This window comes from Passer montanus, unplaced genomic scaffold, assembly GCF_014805655.1.
Source record: "Passer montanus isolate IOZ18808 unplaced genomic scaffold, ASM1480565v1 scaffold11, whole genome shotgun sequence".
NCBI lineage: Eukaryota > Metazoa > Chordata > Aves > Passeriformes > Passeridae > Passer > Passer montanus.
In genome coordinates this window covers 18,030,569-18,051,463 of record NW_024357613.1, presented here as the reverse complement: position 1 = coordinate 18,051,463, position 20,895 = coordinate 18,030,569, and the positions used below count along the sequence as shown (strand labels likewise).

General features: G+C 43.2%; 1 protein-coding gene across 2 annotated transcripts in view; it reads left to right on the top strand.

Moving 5' to 3' along the window:
* Positions 1-1,420: 1,420 nt before the first annotated feature.
* Positions 1,421-20,895, top strand: part of SMAP1 (small ArfGAP 1) — a 92,636-nt gene continuing 73,161 nt past the window's right edge. For both annotated transcript variants that reach the window (XM_039730745.1, XM_039730755.1), the window contains exon 1: positions 1,421-1,648. In XM_039730745.1, the coding sequence (XP_039586679.1) occupies positions 1,531-1,648 (118 nt within the window). In that variant the 5' untranslated portion in view covers positions 1,421-1,530. The remainder of the gene's footprint in view (positions 1,649-20,895) is intronic.

Genomic DNA, 20,895 nt, shown 5'->3' with positions numbered 1-20,895 from the left:
TGTATTATGGCACTGTAAGGCAGCTGGAGCTCAACTTTGCTGTGCCATTCTATATTTCTGGTTTTAACCCTTAATGCCTGCTCTGAGCAGGATGCTAAACCCTCTATTAGCATTATGTATTTATACCATATCCTCAGTCTGCAAACTCATACCCAGTAACTCACTGGCCAGGAGACTCCCAGTGTACAGGCAAACCTTAACTCTCTATTTAAGGGAGAAGTAAACACATTTGCCCATGTTAGGTGCTAGTCTAACTACTAATTAACTTAATGCGTAGTATTTTCATTTTTTTTCTGTTGCAACTCTTCCACACATAGGGGATATTCAATTCACTGTTGTCTCTGAGAAAAAGAAAGATACTGAGAATGATTCAGTAATTTAGTGGCTGAGAGGGAAAAGACCTGAATTTCCATCTGCCTCACATAAGCATTTTATAGGCTATATATAGGCTTCAGCTCTTTCCAGAAGGGTTGGATTAGAGGCAAAAAAATGCAGCAAGCTAGAACTGATCTGACAGAAAGGATGTTACTGGTGAGCCGACTCTGTAAGAGAGTACTCGGCAGCAGCAAAGGGACCCGATACAAAATGGAGGAAGGGGACAGCAGAGACATGGCATTTTGAGGGGCAAGGTGTGGAGGTGCAGTCTTGGTCCCAGAAAACCAGCCCGGGCTGTGCTTTCCTGCAGGTACTTTGGATCCAGCTCTGACTTCCCCAGAGCATCTCACCACCTCCACAAGAGTGGGAAAGCAGCAGATTCCTCACTGTGAGGTCTCTGCCGCCTGTAAAGCTTTATTTCACACAGAAACACGTACTCTTGGAGAAAGTTCCGAGGCGAGTTCCGGCTATGGCAGTGTCCATTCAGTCAAAAGGCTGTAAGAGCTTTTTTATTCTCCCCCAGCAGTGGCCTGCAGAGAGAGACACCTGTCCCAAGGACAGAGGGCCCCAGTCTCCTGAGGCTGGCAGATCCCTTGGCTGTGTTTGGGGTCCTTGCCAGCGGCGGGTCGGTGAATACAAGGGCAGGGGTGTGCGATGGCTGGGCTGTGCGCTTTGGGGTGTTCACACAGCTGCAGGGCCGCGGGCTCCGGGGCGCGGGACACCCCGCGTACCCCACATCTCACACACCACACAGCACATCTCACCCCTCACAGCCCTGGGGTCAGGCGCCGGCGGACGGATACACCACCCTATGTGACCGGCTGGTCCCTTATGCCCGGGCACCGCTCCGTGCCCTTCTAAAGCCAGGACGGCGTTTTTTGCTCTTTGGGAATCTCCGCGCAGGGGCGGCATCGCGGCGCGGCCTTAGGGACCCGGCGGACTATTTGTCACTCCCGGATAAGGGACTGCCGTGGGCAGGGTGGGCGTGTGCGCGCGCGCCATCCCGGTAGCGGGCGGGGAGGGAGGGAGGGAGGGAGGCGGAGGCGTCCGCAAGTAGTTCCGGTTGAGGAAGTCGGCGCTCGCGGCCGCCGGTTCCCGTGGCCGCGCCAGGGCAGGAGCGATCCCGGCCCCGCTCCAGCCCCGCTCAGCCCCGCCATGGCCACCCGCTCCTGCCGGGAGAAGGCGCAGAAGCAGAACGAGCAGCACCAGGCCATCCTGGCCAAGCTGCTGCGGGAGGAGGACAACAAGTACTGCGCGGACTGCGAGGCCAAGGGTACGCGGGGCGGGGGGCGCGGGGCCCGGGCGCGGCGCGTCGGGCTCGGGGGCAGCGGCGGGCGGGCAGACAGACAGACAGACAGCCTGACCTTTCCGTGCGAGCCGCGCTCCGCTCTTCCGTGGGCTCGGCTGCAGCCGCCTCGTCCTCCAGGCAGGAGCCCCCAGCCGGGCTTTATGCAATGACCGGCCCAGCCCTTTCCTGAAGTTTCACGGCCGCGTCCGCTTCCTGCGCTGCCAGGTATCGATCTGGAGCGGGCTGGGGCCTTCGGGAAGGGACTGGCCCATGCCAGGGGGAGATGCCAGATGAGTTGAATGTCGGGTGTCCAAAACAATATACCCAGCCTTGCTGACTCAGCCAGAATGCCAGGCTCTGTGAATCTGGATGTCTGAGTCTGGTTAAATGTGTCACAGATGTGGCTTTGGCCATGAATGGAATTTTAAAGATTATATCACTGGCAAATCTTACAGTGCTTTAGTTTATTTTTTTTCCTACACAAAAGTAGATATATATTTGTGTTTGTATTTACCTTGGATTCTGTGGCTTTCAAATGGAAAATTGTAGCACATCCCCCTTTCATCTAGAGTCAATTTGTTATGATCTTATTCTAGGTAAGGTGGCTGCACAGTAAGTTATTAAGTCTAGTGCTTCCTGAATAACAATTGGGAGTTCACAGTGTATGATTAATGCCAGAGCTGCCTTGTCCAGTCCTTCTCCACATGAAGTGAAGGTGGAGTGTGAGTGAGCTTCGTTTGAGCAACCAGAAATGGCACTGTGTTTGTAAATCCTCTTCCCATCTCTGTGTGCCACTCCTTTTCACTGTGCACTCAAGTCATGCCAGGCACAATCAGAGAGGAGACTGTATTGTCCTAAAATAAACTCTTAGCAGTACATTATATGGGTTACACCCAAGATAATGGGTCTTTATATATTTTGTAAATAACTCTGCCTAACCATTTCCTAACAGAGCTCCTCTTGCTCCCTGGCAGCTGGTTACCATGTAAATGACTCTTTGTAACCAGCGGCTTTTTGGGAGAAGCACATTTCCATGTTTTATGTATTATTGGCACTTTGTATTTCCATGCTGAATGCTGCTTGGTGTTGCTTGCTGATGGAATTCCACATGTAAGTTGTTCTCTAGCATCGACCTCAGGCTGTGTTGCTCAAGATTGGAGTCCAGAATTCTCCAATTACTTGTCCTGTCTTCTGAATTTTCTCTTTCTAACTCTTGCTTATCAAAATATTTGTAAGTCTCTCTAACCCTCAGTGCTTGGTATCTTTTGCCCTTTCAGTCCAGCAGTGCTGACACTTTCAGCTTTCCTTTTCTTATATTTGTGTTAATGAGTGGTTTTATTCACTGTTGTTTACTTTGGTGCCTTCTTTCATAACATCAGGCTTTGGTGTATCTTGAATTTGTTTTTTTTTCCTGTTCAGGCTCTGGAGGACCTACCAGTATCTTGACCAGGCTGTCTTCTGCTAGTGCATATTCATTCTGTTTTCAAATTTCTAGTAGACTATTTTACTTAGGTACCTACTAAAATCTGATGGCACTTTGGAAAGCTTCTTGCTTTTCTCTTTTGCTGTCTCTCTGTATGCCAGAAGCATGGCTTGCTTTCACTCTGTCTCCAGGAAAGCTGGCATGAAAATACTGGGTGATGCAATGTGAGGGACTTGTGGTTTGGCAGTTCCTCTTTTATTTATTCTATTCTTTCCTTCAAGGTTGAGTTGCATTTGCTTCATTCTGTTGTAGCAATTTTTATTTTCAATTTTGTATCATATTAGCTTTGTAGTGCTATCTGACTTTGCCAGTACTGTGTATGTTTGGGGTGTTTTTATAATTGGAAGGAAGAGTGTGGAATGATAAACTTGCTTTAGTTGCAGCTCTTCTGAAGGCACTTGTCTGAGATGTGGCCATATATATGCAGTTTGTGGAGACTTCTTACTTGAAGTTTAGGAAGTTTTCTTCTGGGAAGGAGGGTTGTGTGAACAGTGTTGAGATGCTTCCACTATATGCTGAAGTCTGGATTTCTGTATACTTCCAGAGTATACAGAAAAAAAGGAAACATTATCAGTTGTTAAGTTGAAAATCAAGCTTGTCATGAACATGCAGTGCCACTGTTGAACTCTTGCTGAAAGGCTGCAGCCAGCTGTTTTTTCTTAATGTGTTTCATGTTTAATCCATGGTGTGTGAGTGCTCATGACTCGCTGCTGTCTGGCAAAGCTGTAGTTTTGCTAGTCCTGGAATGCAGAGCTGTCCGAGGCAGCAGCTGTTAACGTGGCTCTGTTAGCTGACCAGAGCCTGTCGGCATTCCCCAGCCTGTGAGGTGTCCTTCACCTCTTGCAACACTAACAGCATCCCTTTCATCTCTAGTCGTGTTTGTTATTGGTCTGGAGTTCCCTATGGTCAGTTCCGCTGGAGAGCCTGTTGATCCTGGGTTCTGCAGAAATTAACATGAAGCCATTTGTCATTAACATGACAAAATGTTAAGGACTTCTCTTTCGTCAGTCCTAGTTCAGCATGTCTTTAGTTTTTTTAATGTATTGTATTCTTTTTTTCTTTGCAATGTTGTCTGCTTTAGTTTCTGTTACTTTGCTTTCTTGTGTGAGCTTTGCTCCTTTGTCTGTCCTTCTCCTTTCTGTTGCTCAGTAGGACCCTCCAAGTTCTGTGTTTTGTTTCTCTTTCTGTGCACCTAATTGTGGGATAACATTAACTGAGTTGCAGTTATCTTGCATCTTATTCTGGCAGTACTTAAAGACATTGTTTTAGTATGGTCTTTCAGATAGCTGTCAGTTCAGCACAGGCACTTAACTGAAATTAATTCCTTTCTCTTACCCTAGATATTATAATCAAGTTTAAGAGATACTATATTTACCCTGGGCTTCTTTTCAGATAGTCACATCCCAAGGTTGTGGAAGTCTTGAGGATTATACTTGTATACCTAACTGCTATTCTTTGCGGCTCTGGGAATTCTTAAGTATCTACACATAATTTAAAATCTTACAAATATTCTTTTGACCCTAAAAACTGTATGTGTGGTCCTCTTAGCATATTTACCACTCATTACTTTCATTGCATCTACTGTAATGCTACTGTTGAACTCTTCCTTCATATCAGTAAGGCTTTTCTGCTGGCTTTTACTTCTTGCTTCAAAAAGGTGGTACAGGATCCTATCACTCCTGAGTTACTTAGCTTTCCTTGCCCACAGGTAGGACTGCCATATGCATTGCCTGCAAAGAAGTTTGAAGCATGCACCTTTTCAGTATTTATTGCATGCTTGCTCTGTGTAAGAATTAGAAAAGGTATTTCCTGGTCATCCTCAAAATAATCTTTCTGTCATTAGCAGTGGTCTTGTATCAAGAACAAACCTATCCTTTGATTTGTGGTCTGCTTCTTCAAGTGTGAGGTATGCAGATACATTGGGTGGCTTTGTAAGGTGAAGACTACAGCTGAGGACACATCTGCCAGAGTAGCATGAAGTAACAATTAGGATTGCTGACCCTGGCAACAGTTTCTGGAAGTGATTTTTATTCTGTATTTGACTTTAGCCTGTTTAAATAGCTGCTATGAATCTAACTGTTGCTGCTAAATTGTGTTGGAAACTACCTGTTGTAGGGCCATACGGTAGTTGCCATATGTCACCTTCAAATTGTAAATCTTGCAGCCATCAGAAAGACAAGATGATACTTCTGTGGGGAAGAAGCCTGAAAATTAAAGGTTCTGGAACTGTCTTTGCAATCACTGAGACTTTTGAACGAGTGAGGAGGCTGGGATGACATTTGACAAGGCAGTTCTTGTCTGTGTACTGTCTGTTCTTTACATCCCTATCTGAACAGCTGTCTGCATAAGGCAGTTGATGTCTACCCAGTGTTATGTTACTAGGAAGAAGTTACAGTACTGTTTCTGATACTTGTAGGAAATAGTAGGGTATGTTGACAGTAGCTTAAGTGACCCTGGAGTTTTGAAAGAGAGGCAACTGAAATTCCTTTGTGATCCTTTTGTTTGTACAACTAAGTAAAGCTGGCAGGAATTGGAAGGATGTAGGAGAAGCTGTATCAGGTATGTAGACTATGCTGAAAGCTATTGTAAAGCGTTTGAATTTTTCTTTTCATTGTAGAGGGAGGGTAATGCATTTTTAAAATTGTTGTTTCAATCCTGATATTTGAATCCCTTAAGGAATAAAACCTCTTAGAAATCTGCCAATTGAAGCCAAACAAAAAAACCTCAAACTGTTAACATCAGTCAGGGACCCTTTGACTATTGGGGCTATAATTTGCCATTTCTGAGTAGTTGGTACGTGCTTATAATATGCTAGAAGTCTTTTAGACTTGTGTTCTTATTGCTTGACAGCAAGGCTGGTATTGTTAGGATGCTGATATTAAATACTGAATCAAGTACTTGGAAGTTGAAGTGTGTGATGAAGCACAAAGAGATTAGTTTCAAACATGATTAGGAACAGTAATCAGTGTTATGCTTCCCATTTACAGAGGCAGTTGCACTAGGCCAAGACTGATGGTGGCCTTCAGTTTACAGGCTTGCTTGCTTAGATGGACAGTCCTTTGATTCTGATGAATATCTTGTCCCCTTCTAAGAAAAAATAACGTGAATGTTCTGATATACCTTTTCTGTCTGCTGTGCTTGTATTTGGATGTTGTCTCTAATACCAATGGATTGACTACTGAAGTTTGTAAATTCATCTCCCTATCAAGAAAGCAATTACCTGAGCTGTCAAGTGCTTTAGATTTTTTAAAAACTGTAATCAAGTTAAAATAAGATAATTGGAAACGTGCAGACCTTGGTGTAAACAACTGTAGATGTTTTGGGCCTTCAGAAAAGGTGAATAAATTTCTGTATCAGAGGAAGTGTTCTGAGGTGGTTTTTCTGGTTTTTCTTTTTCTTTTTTTTTATGTTTACTTACTTCACGCCTGCTAGTGCTTGAAGCCTGTTTAAATGATCTGTTACCAAAATCACAGTAGAAAGCAGCACACTGACACTGTTGCTTGTTCAACCAGATTAAAATTGGTTTACTTAGGTTATAACATTAATGAGAATACTTTTCAGTGTTTATAGTTGTACTGTAAAGTCACTGAATATCTGTACGTGACTGAAGACTTGGCCTTCTGTCTTGAGAGTGGCAGGTATGGGCACTTGGGAGTGTGGAGAGAGACTCAACAGGACAGGCAGTGGTATGAACGTGTGTGCAGCTAGAACTTTAACTTCCCTAACACCTAACCAATCCCAAGCATGGTGTATCTTAGCATGGGGGAGAAAAGAAATACAGTTTAACTCCAGAAATATCTCGAGTATCCTAGATATGTTTACAGCTGTTCACACTCCTTTTTGTAGACATTGAAGTCTTGCATCTTAACTCTTCTATGGCTGGGAGACCAGCTTAAATATTTGTGTATGATCATCACTTTTTATGAAGCTGCCTTGCTGTTTACTTGTTTGATGTCTGGTCCTTTAAATGTCTTAATCTTGCCTGTATACTTTAATAGATAGTGTACATCTTTCTCAAGCAGATGGATAACTCTTACAGCTCACTGCCCTCAGCCTGTGCAAGGCATCAGCTTTTGCCTCACTGTCAGTGTAAGAAAGCTTTGTGACAGCTTGTTGACAGAGATCACACTAGGGCAAGGCACTGGCTACTGTACCTCCTCAGGTGAAAATCTTTCCTGTCTTCCTCCTCAGGTGGAGAAACCCCTGGGAGTACACTATGGGGAATAGAACACAGTTGTATGGTTCTGGAGGTCAGTTTCATGCGTCATCTCTGGTACAACTTCTAGCCCTGTATTGAAGTTCAAACACAAAGTACTAGCTTACTAGTCGCTGATGGTGCTGTATGGATATTCTCTACCAGTTGTTGCAAATAGCAGATGTTACTGCAGGTCACTTGGATCAAGAAATTGCTGGCGTTTCTTTGTGTGTTTCTTTTTCAGGGTTTGCATTGCTTCTGCAAGATAAGCTTGGGAAAGATCATGTGAGTCCAGCAGACTGGAATATGAATTGACAGATACAACTGGAGGCCTCTGGCTCTCCTGTGGGGCTTTGCAATATCCTTCCATAAGGAATAATGAAAGAAAAGCATTTTGATTCAGGGCTGTTCTTACTTAAACTTAGCAAATGAAATTATATATATTGAGCTCTAATAATAGTAAGGGACTGTATCACTGGAAGTTCTGGTGATAATCTGGTAGTTAGCTGCTAGTTTTCTGACCTTTTTGTCGAAGACAGTACCTTCAGGGACCCTTAAGGGCCAGAACCACTTTAGTCTCTCTTGGAGCTGTATAACCAGGATTTTTTTCCTGATTTCTTGCTACAAAATAAAACTATCTCAATGCTCTCATTCTGTGTGCTCTTACCTGTTGCTGACATTGGTAGGATGAGACTGAAACTTAGGAATTAGTTGCTGTTGCAGCCCTGAGAAAGATAATTATCTCCCACAAGAAAAGAGCCCTTAAGACTCCTCATTTGGTGGGAAAGAAGTACGGCAGCCTTAGCCTAGGACTTTGGAATGGGGTGTGGCAGTGTTGGGTGACAATAGTGGCCCCTGTAAGGAAGGGTGTTATCTTCATCTCCTGACTCTTACAGTGCAGAAAAATATTTTCAAATAAGTCACAGGAAATACGTTTAGCTTGTAGTAGAACAGGGTTATTTGCCAAGTTCAGGGCTTTTTACCCAAGTGGATGCAATTTCCATTCATGACTTGACTGAACTTGACTATGATATGAGACCCAATGCGGCAATGATGTGACTTAGAACTTAGCATTGCTTTGACAAGAGGTTGGACTAGGTGACATCCAGAGGTCCCTTTCAACCCAATTATTTATGTGCCTACTAATAGAAATATTTGTGGGTCTTCTTATTTTTAATTTTTTATTATGTTGCAAATCTTTAGATTCTCTGAGGCATATTATACAGATGGAGAAATCCTTATATGCTTAGTTTGCAGCCCTATGTTTAGAAGTCATTGGCAGTCTAAGCTGTTTCTGTTGTGTGAACCATAAGGATGGGACAGTTCCTGAAAAGTGATTATTGCTATTGGTGAGACCATGCTCTTGCCTTTTTAAAGTGCAAAACACCCCAGTTCTTTTGAGGTCTACAGGTGTGTATCTTCAAGTGGCCCTGAAGCTGCAGTTCTGCCACCCTTCAGTGATGTGAAATAGCTGCTGCTGCAGGATGCTGTTGGTACCACTTGGTCTTTGCTTTGTTCCTGAATTTCCTTTTGCGTAATGGAATAATGATGTCTTCCATCTTTGGTCTGAATGCTATAAAGAAGAAAGAGCAACTGTGCTGCAGCCTGTATCATGTCTTTGTACATGAGGAAGCAATTAGATATATTAATATCTATGTGAGAAGCAGACTTTTAGGGAGGTACCCTTTCCTGGAAAGGTGACTCCCTCTTTAATGCATGCATCCTATAGGATTTAAGAGAGTCAATTATCAGCTGTTACTCAGGGAGTAGTCATCAGTTGATTTAGCTCAGGTGTCACATTGTCTTGGACTGGCTCATAAGATTCATTTGAGCATGATTCAGCTTTACTTTAAGAACTCCGGTGCTTCGCAGTGTCTCTTGTGGCCACAGCTAAATTCTCCTAGACATAGTGATTTTGCCTTGTGAACAGGCAAAGTTGTTCAGTGATACCTTATTTTTATGTTGTGGTGGTTCTGAAGAGTTAGGCTGATGAACCCGTGACTAGTTAAATCCATCTTCGCTGTATTGTCAGCAAGTTGTTTTCAGATATTATGGCAGAGTAAAATGAGTTAGGAGTGAGCTGTGATTTTTATTGGCATTGCTGAGTTGGATAGCTCACAGCTGGAGGACTGCAATGGGGTAAATACAGGTGCTTAGGAAGGGCAGGCTGGGATGGTGGTAAAGGGCAGTTGCTGTTAGAGCAGTGGGATTGCCTGTAGCTTTACCTGGAGATGGGTGAGCCAGTTGAGAGGTTATGGGTCAGGAGTAGTAATGAGGATGTCCTCAGACAACTCAAGCCTAATGTTCAGAGGCTTTCTTGCTAATAGGGTGCTTGCGCCACCCTTATTATTTTCTGGGGAGAAAGCACAGCAGGGAGTAAGTAATCAAGAAAGCTTCTGGCATGCATTGATGCCCATATCTCAATACAAGTGCTGGCAAACAAGCAATGACAAGTTGAGAATGTAAAGGTTAGGAGTAGTCTTGGCTGCAGTGGTCATAAGATAGAAGAGTTCAGGATCTCAATTGGAGACATCAAAGCAAAAAGTAGGATTACAGCTGTAATCTTCAGAAAGGAAGATTTTCTTCTGTTCAAGGATCTTGGAAGAATTGTTTGGAAGATGGTTCTGAGCAGAGAGAGCCAGGAAAGCTGGTTGAGTACTTCTTTAAACTCTGGTGTGGCATATTGCAGTGAATATATGTACAAAGGCACCAGGGGTCCTGCTTGAACAAATGAGGAGCTTCTGAAAAAGCTCAGACACAAAAAGGAAGCATATAACAGGTGGAAGCAGAAACATGTTGGCCCAGGGAGAGCCTGAAGACATCATCCAAGCATGCAAATGTGTCTAGGTCAGAAAGCCAATGTCCATGTGGAGTTTAATCTTACAAGGTGAATAGTAACAAGGGAGACCTTTACAGATAATTGGCAGAAAAAGGAATGGAGAAAATGTAGGCCTGCTGCTGAATGGGAGGGGAACTGCTCATAAGGGATGTGGGGACGACTGAGACATTCAATGTAGTCTTCACTTTGTTCTTTACTAGTTAGACGTGTTTTCAGCAATTCTAGGCAAGGAAGGCATACTCTCAGTTAGTAGAGAAGGATCAGGTTTGGGATCACTGTACACAAGTCTGTGGGCTCTGATAGGATGCAGCCAGGAGTGAGATGGGGTGGCCAAGGTAATTTTGTGGTGACTATCATTAACTAAGGTCGTGGTGACTGGGGGGATGGGTTTTGGGGGCTGAACTCAAGCAAATGTCCTTACTATCTCTGGAGAGGGCAAGAAGGAATGTCTAGGGAACCACAGGCCAGTCAGCTTTGCCTCTGTTCCTGGAAAAGTGACAGACCAAATAATTCTGAAAACAAATGGAGAAGAATGATGGGTAGTAGTTGGTATGGATTAATCAAGGGGTTGTAATGTGTGACCACTCTGATAACAGCCTTCCCCACTGAACCAAGCAAGATGACCAGCTTGGTGGATGAGAACTATGAGTGGTTTTTTTACCTTGACCTTTCATGAGGCTTTGGAAACTGTCTTGTAACCTCTTCTTTGGTAAGTTGATGAAATGCTTTCTGCATAAATACACAGTGAGGTTGATTCAAAATAGCTTAGAGGCTAAAATGCCAAGCTCAGGGTGGTGATCAACATCCTAAAGTTCAATGGGAGGCCAGTCCCTTTTGGTGTAGCTCAGGGTTTGTTATCAGGCCAGCACTGTTTAACATCTTCATTAATAACCTGTGTGACCGGATAGACCCCTCCCTTGGCAAACTTGATGGGATGCAAAGCTGGGAGGAGTGGTTGATAAACCAGATGGATGTGCTGCTGCTTGGGAGCAGGCAAGTGAACAAGTGGAAGAAATGAGCCAACAGGAATGTTATGAAATTCAACAAAGGGAAGTGCAAAGCTCTGTCCCTAGGGAGTGGGTGTTGGCAGTGCAGAAGAGATACTGTGGATCAAAAATTTGTCACGAATCAGTAATGCACCCATGCCACAAAGAAGGCAAACCACATCTCGGACTGAATTTCCAGAAGAGAGTGGTCAGTGTGTGGGGGCAGGAGAGCCTTTCCTCAGCACTGGTGAGACTGCGTCTGTACTGCTGTCCTGTTCTGGGCTCCAGAAAGAAGCAGGGACAGACTGGAGCAAGTCTAGCAAAGTGGCATGAAGGGGAAGGTCTGTGTGCCTTACAGTCAAGTAGAGGCTGAGAGCGCTGAGATTGTTTAACCTGGAGGAGAGAAGACTGCTGGGGGGTTCTTATGCATGTGTATAAATAAATACCTGGTGACAGAAAGTGAAGGTGATGGAGGCAGACTGTCTGTGATACCTAGTGGTAGGACCAAAAGGCAATAAATGCAAATTAAAACACAGGAAGTTACACTGAAAGATAAGGGTTTGTTATGGTTGTTTTGTTTGGTTTTCTGATGTTTTTTTGTTTTGTTTTGGGGGTTTTTGGTTGGAGTTTTTTCTTTGTTTTGGCTTTGTTTGTTTTTCAGGGGTTTTTCTGTGTGTGTGTTTCTGGCTTTGTTTTTTTCTCCAGGAAAGGCTGAACAGGATCAGGTTGCCTGGAGAGGCTGTGGAGCATGCAATGTGGAAGCCCCAAAAATCTGACTGGGAACAGCCCGAAGCAACCTGCTGTGCTCTCTGTGCTCTGAGCACCCAGGCTTGGACTAGCTCATCTTCTAGGGTCCCTTCCAGTCTCTGCCACTTCAGATCCATTTCAGTTGTTGTACTACTTACAAGCTGATACGGAGTCCCACTGCAGATACCGTGTAATTTGTTTCCTCTTTCTCCCCAGTGAGCAAGTACCAGTCTAGGTCAATTTAAAGCAGATTCTTTGTTTAAAGTTGAAGTCCTTTATGAAAAAGTGATTAAACAGTAGTAAGTACAGACTGTAGTAGAGCTTTGAGTTTTCAAGAAATACAGAAATCTTGCTGTCGTGTGTACATCCAGAGACAAAAAGGACCAAATTGTCTAGTCATTTAAAGCAAATTGAGATGCTGTGGTAAAAGGGTTACTCATATATTGTGTTTGACTGAAATGTTTAGCTGAGAGAACAACTTCACAACTTTAACTGCTCTGTAGAGGTGATAGAAAGTTGTTTAGAGCTAGTGTCCCTTGTGTCAGAAATTTCCCTGGATCTTAAAACTACTGGTTTGCGCTCCATATTATGCCTAACAACAATTTCCTCTGGAAGACTGGAGCAAAAAAGATTCTACAGACCTACGAAAGATACTATGGATTCCTGCTTTTCTTCCATTCTGCCCTTATTTGATTCACGTTTGCTGGGAGCTTGTGCAATATTAGTTCTCTTAACATTTTTCTCTTGAATTGGTTCACAAAAATCTATTCAAACAAAACTGCTTTGTCTTAGTGATAACTTGGCAAATTTAAAATGTGAATGGATGCATATATATATTCATCTTTGTTTACAGTAGAGTCTGATTATGTGATATACTGCTAACTCCTGCTTATCTTCCACTGTCTTGTCTTGATCACTTGTTGCTTTCCATTACATGATAAACTTGCATGTCTGAGTGTATATTCTCAAGGAACTCCTGCCCAGTGCTATGAAACAACCCAATCAAGAGAACTTGAGTTCCTGCCTTCTTTCCTGCTTATCCAAAATACTGATGGGATTTGTCTTCCTTTGACCAGAGAAGCCAGATGCTTTTCTGCTCTGAGGTAACGATCTGAAGAGGAAGAAGAACTAGGAGGAACAGAGAACATCCTTGTGCTGCAAGTCTGTGATAGACGTGGATATAGGGAGTGCTGATGTTGTAGCTTATGGAGTTTGTGATGAGATTTACGGGGGAAGCTGGTCTCTGTGGTTTTGGTGTTTTGCCTGTCTCAGTAGTCCTAAACTGTCAGTTGCCCCTTTCCTCTATTCAGGAAAGGTGTTTGTTTCTGGTAGATGATGGAAGAAAAAGAGACTGTAGCTCAGTGCTTGCCGGAGTGGAGCTGTTGACAGCCGTATGTGAGTTGGAGGCAATGTTGCCAAGCAACAGATTTTGCAGGTGTGGTTTGGTGAAGGAGCAGATCTTTCTCTAAAAGCTGTGTCAGGCTATGATTTTTTTGTTTAAAAAAAGAAGAAAAAAAATGGAGTAGGTAACTTTCTCTCTTGCATGGATGTGAAAAGGAATGCAAAATTCCACATTCAGCTATTGATTGCTGTACAAGAATGTAATGCATTTTTACTGAAGTCTTTGAATGGAAATGAGTAAAGTTTCATAGTATAGGACTTCATTGGTATGATTAAAGTCTGTAGTAGTCATATAAGAAATTGTGCAAAAGATAATGGAAGTCATTTATCATGTAACCTGGTATTTCTGAATGCAGCTGAACTTGCAGATATGGCAGTGAGGGATGGTCAGAAATGGATGATCATTTGAAATAAGCTCCTGGCAGTGTGTGCTGAAGTAATTAGGGTTTAAATTTGTCATTCATAACAATAAATAAAAGCAACCAATGTATTGATAAATAATGATGCTTTTATAATATAGGGACTGATTATCCCATTAAGATGTGTGTGTATATATATATATGGGGTATTTGTTCAGTTGCCTATTATCTGTAGAATGACAGAAATATCCCTTTAAACATGGCAGATGCCACACTTTATGTGCACCCTTTAGATCTTCAGAAGAAGTGTGCTTGAGCACTTAAGCAGGAGTGAAACCAAAGAGGCAAGAGGTAAGACACTGAGTGCAGGCTTTTTGTGTTTGTTCTCATTGTCAAGTGATACCTGGTTTATCCTCAACATTAAATGCGCTGAGCTGCTGTACTGGGGTTCTCTGAGAGTGGGGTGACTTTCCATAGCAGCACTCATGGTGCTGTGCTTTGCAGCTCTAGAGGGGCGTTGATGGCACACCAGTGTTTCAGCTGGTGCTGAGCAGTGCAAGTGCTGCATCAAGGCTGTCCCTTCAGCCTCCCCTCAAAGCCACTGGACTGGAGGTTTGTGAAAGTTTGCGAGGAGATGTAGCCAGGGCAGCTGATCCAAACAAACCTAAGGGACAGGCTGTAACAAGTGACAAAGTAAAAGCTAAGAGGAAGCAGGGGAATGGGGAGGTTTTGTTGTTAGGGTGTTTGTCTTCCAGAGCAACCAACTGTGTACTGACACCTCGCTTCCTAGGAAGTGGATATCACCTGCTGATAGGAGAAGAAATATTTTTCTTCTTACTTCTGCATATGGTCTTTGCTTTTCTTTATTAAACTGCCTTTATGTTGACCCATGGGGGTTTTTATCTTCTTTTCTCCTCTTTGGTGGGTGCATGATGACCAGACAAGCTTTATGCACCACAACCTATTGAGGGTTTCTTGTGTGTTCTAAGTACAAAGTAACTGTCACTTTCATTTACAAAGACTGTGAAGCCTTGGTTCCATTTTCTAGGTGTTCTGCAGCATAGGGCAACTGCATAGTTCTGCAGTTTTCATTACTGAAAGAAGTAATGCTAACTACCCCTTGACACTTGTATTTTTCACTGATTTCTGTGGAGCTTTCTAGGTGTTCATGGAGTCCCTGCTTTAAAAAGTTTACTCCAAAAATGTATTTATGGAACACAAGGATTCTGTAGAGTGTTTGGTCTTAAGTGAAAATTTGAAAAATACAACAGATCCAAGATCTCATGCCTGAGAGGCTTGCAAAGTTTTGAGAGCAAATTTGGACAATCGAGAACTTCTCAAGCAACCTTAATCCTCCTTTGAACTCATACTCACAAGTCAGTATTCCAGATTGAATGCAGCTATTGCTTTGGTATTGTATTCCGTTTCTCTTCTGGCATCTGAAGAAAATGATACTTTGAGGAAAAATACTGTGCAGCTACAACTTATTTTCTACACAAAATACAGAAGATCACTTTGGAAAAATAACTTGCACAAAAAACCCTCCCCACTTTCTCTCAATTTTTTAAAATGCAAATCTAGTTAAATCAGCTGTGAAGAGCACTACTTAAAAGCAAATTTGTTCTTCTCTTTCTCAGTCACATGTAGCTGATATAATGATGTCTGAGTATTGATGATTGTCTGTCGTGCTGGAATGTTTAACTGGGTTAGTTTGAATTATATTTAATTTAGTATCATCATGCAGGAGACCAGCATAGTTTTAGGAAGCAAGAAGATGCCCTTAGAAAACTGCAAAGCACATTTAAACCTTGAATGTGTAGCATGATGCATTTGAATTGTGTATAAATAAGTTACTTTGTGTTTACAAATGACAGAATTTTCAAATACTGGACTGAGTTTTTCCTCAAAGAGTTGAAAGGTGAAATACGCCTTAGAATTGTTCAGAACAGCTGAACAAAGCTCTAAGCAGCATGATTTAATTAGATCTGATTGAGATATGAAGTTAATCTAAGTGACCTCAGGAAGTCCATTTATGCCTAGATTATAGTTCTTTTGTTCACTGACTGAGGAAATACAGACGTTAACACCTGCTCTTTAAACGATAGATCTCACAGAGCATAGATGCCTTCAGTTGTGTGGATTGGCTCAAACCTAGATTCAGGGAGGGGTATTGAAGCACTCCAAGGTGGGATCCACTTTCTGAGACTTGGGCAGAGTGCAGTAGTGGGGTGTAGCTGCCCTGACGTGCAGGTCCTGAGCATTTGTGGGGAGGGTTTGTGTCTATGACACTGGAGCTTCAAGTGGAGAAAAGGTGTGATTCTGCCTGTCCTCTTCAGCCTGTTCTTTTCCTCAGTCTTCTGTTCATTTAGTACCCTGAGCTCCACTGGAAGTTCTGCTCTGAAGATTGATAATACCATTACAGTAAACTCAGGGGTCAAGACCAGAGTTGCATTTGTGAGGTACGCTGTTCCTGTGTGGATAGATAAAATGTAGGAGAATAGAGATAGTGGTGAAGTTAATCTCACCCTTAAGGAGTTACAGCTGTGCGAATTACCAAGCATTAAGAACAAGCCTGCTTTTAATGGGCCACAGCTGGATCCAGTTAAGAGGGGTATTGTAAAAGAGCAGGTTGGCTGGTGGAGAGGTGAGATGGAGTTTGTTGGCTGTGCTGAGAAGGAGGAGTTAGTGCTGTGAGGAGCTGCTCATGAAAATCACCAAGAAGGTATGAAACCTTTGCAGCAAGATGGCAACAGTTGGCGGCCCTGACGTGATCAAGGACCCAGAATGGTGCTGGCAGTGTGTGCAGCAGGATACAAGCTGTGTGACAGAAGTGGCAAATGGTATGGCCACGGCAGCAGGGGGTGCCTCAGCAATAGCATGGCCCCTGAGGAGTACGGGGGGTGGTTTGCTAAGTCACTGCAACACGAGCACTGGAACAACAGCAACATGGAGCTCTGAGAGGCAGAGTCAGGGCTGAACAGACAACATGTAAGAGAAGCCCTCTAAAAATGTATAGTGGCCATCTCCACAATAATCCGACATGATTGGGAGTGGGCTGTAGGGGCAAGGTGCAGCTGGAGATGAAGCCCAGCGTAACAATGAGAGCAGCAGGTTAAGCTGCCTGATCTGGACCTGACAGATTTTGACACCTTAGGTACGTGTGAGTCGCTGGGGACACAACGAGAAATAACATATGGAGTGCCAAACAGATGGTTTGTTTGCTATACGTGGAAAGGAAAAAAAAAGAAAAAACCAAAAAAGAGAACAAGCCTGCCCTTAATAGGCCACAGCTGGATCCAATTAAGAGGGGTATTATAAAAGAGCAGGTTGGCTGGTGGAGAGGTGAGATGGAGTTTGTTGGCTGTGCTGAGAAGAAGGAGCCAGTGCTGTGAGGAGCTGCTCATGAAAATCACCAAGAAGGTATGAAACCTTTGCAGCAAGATGGCAACATTCCTGTGCCTGACAGCTGTGATATATTAGTGTTTGAGGGTGGGTTAATGAGCTCTCTGTAGGTAAGACAGATGAGATGAATGGTGCAGCCTAAAAATCTACTTGATCTGTTCTACATAACCTGAAGAGGAAGTGAGACAGTATGTAGAGGAGGATTGTAGATGAATGTCTGCAGTGGATGTGGATGCCAGTGGGATGGCAGAGAGACTCAGAATAGTAAGAAGAAGGAAAACTCATGGGTTGAGATAAAGACAGGTAAAGCAAAAGCTGTGCCCACAAGCGAGGCAAAATAAGGAATTAAGCATCAGCGGGTGGGTGTTCAGCCTTTTCCAGGAAAGCAGTTCTGTCACATGTTATGTAGTTACTCACTTCAAATGTCTTTCTCCTTCTTACTCCAGTTTTTATTGCTGAGCACAGTGTTGTATGCCATGTCCCTTTGGTCAGATGTCTCAGCTGTGTCCCCTTCTGGCCTCTTGCCCACCCCCAGCCTCCTCACTGTCAGGACAGTCTGAGAAGCAGAAAAGGCCTCAATGGTATGTAAGCATAGCTCAGGAATAGCTAAAACATTGTTATGTGTTATTGGCACTGTTTTGGTCACAGATTCAGAACACACCACCCTATGGCTTTCTATGAAGAAAATAAACTCCATCCCCACATAAACAAATATAGCAGAGAGGATTGGTACATGAAACAATCTGGCTGGTCATTACAGATTTCAGTATATTTCGACTGTCTAGAGGCTGAAATTTGGCACTTTGCCTGCTCATGGCTGCTTGAACAGGTGTACTTTTTGCTCAGTATAAGCTGATGGGGTGGCCAGGCCTAGAGAGTGGTGAATGGAGTCACATCCTTCTGGTCACTTGTGGGGTTCCCCAGCGCTCAAACTTTGGTCTAGTCCTGTTTAATATCTCTGTCAATGATCTGGATGAGTGTCTTGAGTGCACCCTCAGTCAGCTTACCGATGATATCGGATTGGGTGGGGCTGTTGATTTGCTGGAAGGAGGCAGGAAGGCTCCACAGAGGAATCTCAACAAGTTCTATCCATGGGCTGAGGTCAGTTGTGAGATGGTTCAACAAGGCCAAGTGCTGGGTCCTGCCCTTGGGTTGCAACAACGCCCTGCAGTGCTACAAGCTGAGGACAGAGTGGTTGAAAAGTTGCCTGATGGAAGAGGACCTGGAGGCGCTGGTTGACAGCAGCTGAACATGAGCCAGGGTGTGCCCAAGAAGGGCAGTGGCATCCTGGCCCATGTCAGCAATAGTGTGGCCAGTAGGACCAGGGCAGTGATTGTCCCTCTGTGCTTGGCACTGGTGGGGCTGCACCTCAAATCCTGTGTCCAATTCTGGGTCCCTCACTGTGAGAAGGACACTGAGGTGCTGGAGTGAGTCCAGAGAAGGGCAGTGGAGCTGGTGAAGGGTCTGGAATGCAAGTTCTGTGAGGAGCAGTTGAGGGAACTGTGGTTGTTTAGTGTGGAGAGGAGGATGCTTAGGGGAGCCCTAATAATTTTGCAGTTCTCTGAAAGGAGGTAGCCAGGTGAAGGTTGGCCCTTTCTCCCAGGCAGCCAGTGACAGGACAGGAGCAAGTGGCCTCAAATTGTGCCAGGGAAGATATAGATTAGATATTGAGGAAAATTTCTTATCTGAAAAGTTGGTCAGGCATTGGAACAGGCTGCCCAGCTCCACTGCCTGAAGTGCTGAATCATCATCCCTAGAAGAATTGAAGATCAGGTAGATGTGGTACTTGGCCATGTTTGGTTAATGGTGGACCTTTAAGCTGTCTTTTCCAACCTTAAAGACTCTGATTCTATGGCTCTTGGATAAAGAACCTTCAATCTTTGGTTTCTCTGCATCTTTTATCAAATTTAGGTTCTTGTTGGAGGGGTTATGGGAGTCCATTTACCTTCTTTGTTGTGTTTGAGAAGGCACATCTCTGGAGTCTCTGAGGACTGCACAGGGCTTGTATAGTTTGTGGAGTGTTTACTTAAGGATCTCTTCAGTTATATTTGGAGGGAAAAGGTAAAGGAAAGCTGATTAATGCAATTGCTAGATAATGTCTTGTAGAGAAAGGTTCAATCTTGTTTATGGTGAACAGGCTATGATAAGCCTGTCTTGCAAACAAATGTTATCTCTGAGGTTTTTGTCATAGTTAAAGGAAGAACTTCAATTACTGACTGAAGGTTTGGTTTTTTTTTCTTAAGCAGGTGCTTATATAATCTTTATCCTTTGCCTGGGTGTGCAGAGGGGTTGTTACATCCTAACAGAGTAGTGTAGGTTTATAAATTTCTTTTTAGTGATGCTTTTAGTTAATGCTTAGCTATCAGCTTATGAAAACATTTTGTAAGGGCTCACTGTTGCCCATTTTCCTTTTATTTCTGCATATAAAAGGAATATGAATTGTAAACTTAAAACAGTAAGTGGTTTAGCATTTCCTTGCTGACAAGGGAAAATTGCAGTCAAGACCTGCCCCAGAAGCTTCCTACTAATACTGTAATATGCTACATAACCTTGTCTTTTTTAGAAAGCACCAAATGCTGCTAACAGGAAATGACAGCTTGCACACCTTATTCTTGCAGCCTGAACTCTGACACAAGCAGTCTTTCTCTTCACGAGTGAGCAGGCAGGATAAAATTGGAGTGCTACCCCTTAGCCAAATTGAAATTTTATTTCTGAGGCTTTTAGGCTATTGAATGTACCAGGGTTGGCACCCCTGTCATCTCTGATGCTTGGGGCACTGACTTTACTTTCTAAAGGGTGCTGTAGCACCCACAAGGCTGCTAGGAGTGCTGTGGCTGTGTCCTGTGCATGTGTTCTCCCTGTGCAGTCACTGACACGTGCTCAGGCTGTCCAGGCGTGGTTGCCAGCCAAGGGTCAGGAGCTGCTCTCTTGGCAGTTCAGAAGTTGCTGATGATTTTGCTTACCTGGCTAGTGTGGGGATGGGTGAAATCTCAGGTGTGAAGTACTTCCAAGTCAGGAATGCCAACTTTGGGAGATGGTGTCAAAGGAAGTTTCCTTGCAAAACACTCAGTTATGCTCAGATATTTTTATTAAAAATAAGTTTTTTATCGACTTAGGTGTTTTTTTTAAATTCTGTCATCTGATTTCTAAGATAAATAGGACGTCTCTGGGGGACAGTTCCCCAAAAAACATTGTAATCTCCATTTTCTTGTAATTTATGTGAGGAGGGATCAACTGTGTATTTGTGTACATAACTTAACTGTGAAATCTAAATATTGTATTTTATTTCACAACTTAGCTTGTATGTCCTATAATCACCTATAATATTTGATAAAATTACTTTATTTTGGAAAATGAATTTGTTAATAAGGCAAAACAAAATTCTTTCACTTTGTCATCTTACTAGATTGCTTGTGCCAAATGACTGTTAGACAAGGAAAAGACCTGTTCATTTCAAGAATAAGCTGGCAATACCTGTGTATCTCCAATAGCTAATGTAACCAACCAGTCTTCTGATTTACAAACTGCACTTGCATATTCCACACTTCATTTTCTGTGTAAAGCATTTGCTGTTTGAAATTACTTGGATGCATTCCAGAATTAAAGTTGTTATGAAGTCAGCCACTTGTTTTTGTGGCTTAAACACAGAGTTGAAGAAACATTTATTTCACTGTACTTATTTTCTAGGTGGGGCTCTATACAACACTTGAAATTTCTTTGATGTGCTTTTAGCAATTTTTGATGCTACAGAAGCAAATGACTAAGTGAGCTGAAGGAGTAATTGAAACTGGTACATATTTCTCTCTCTGACTTATAGAGG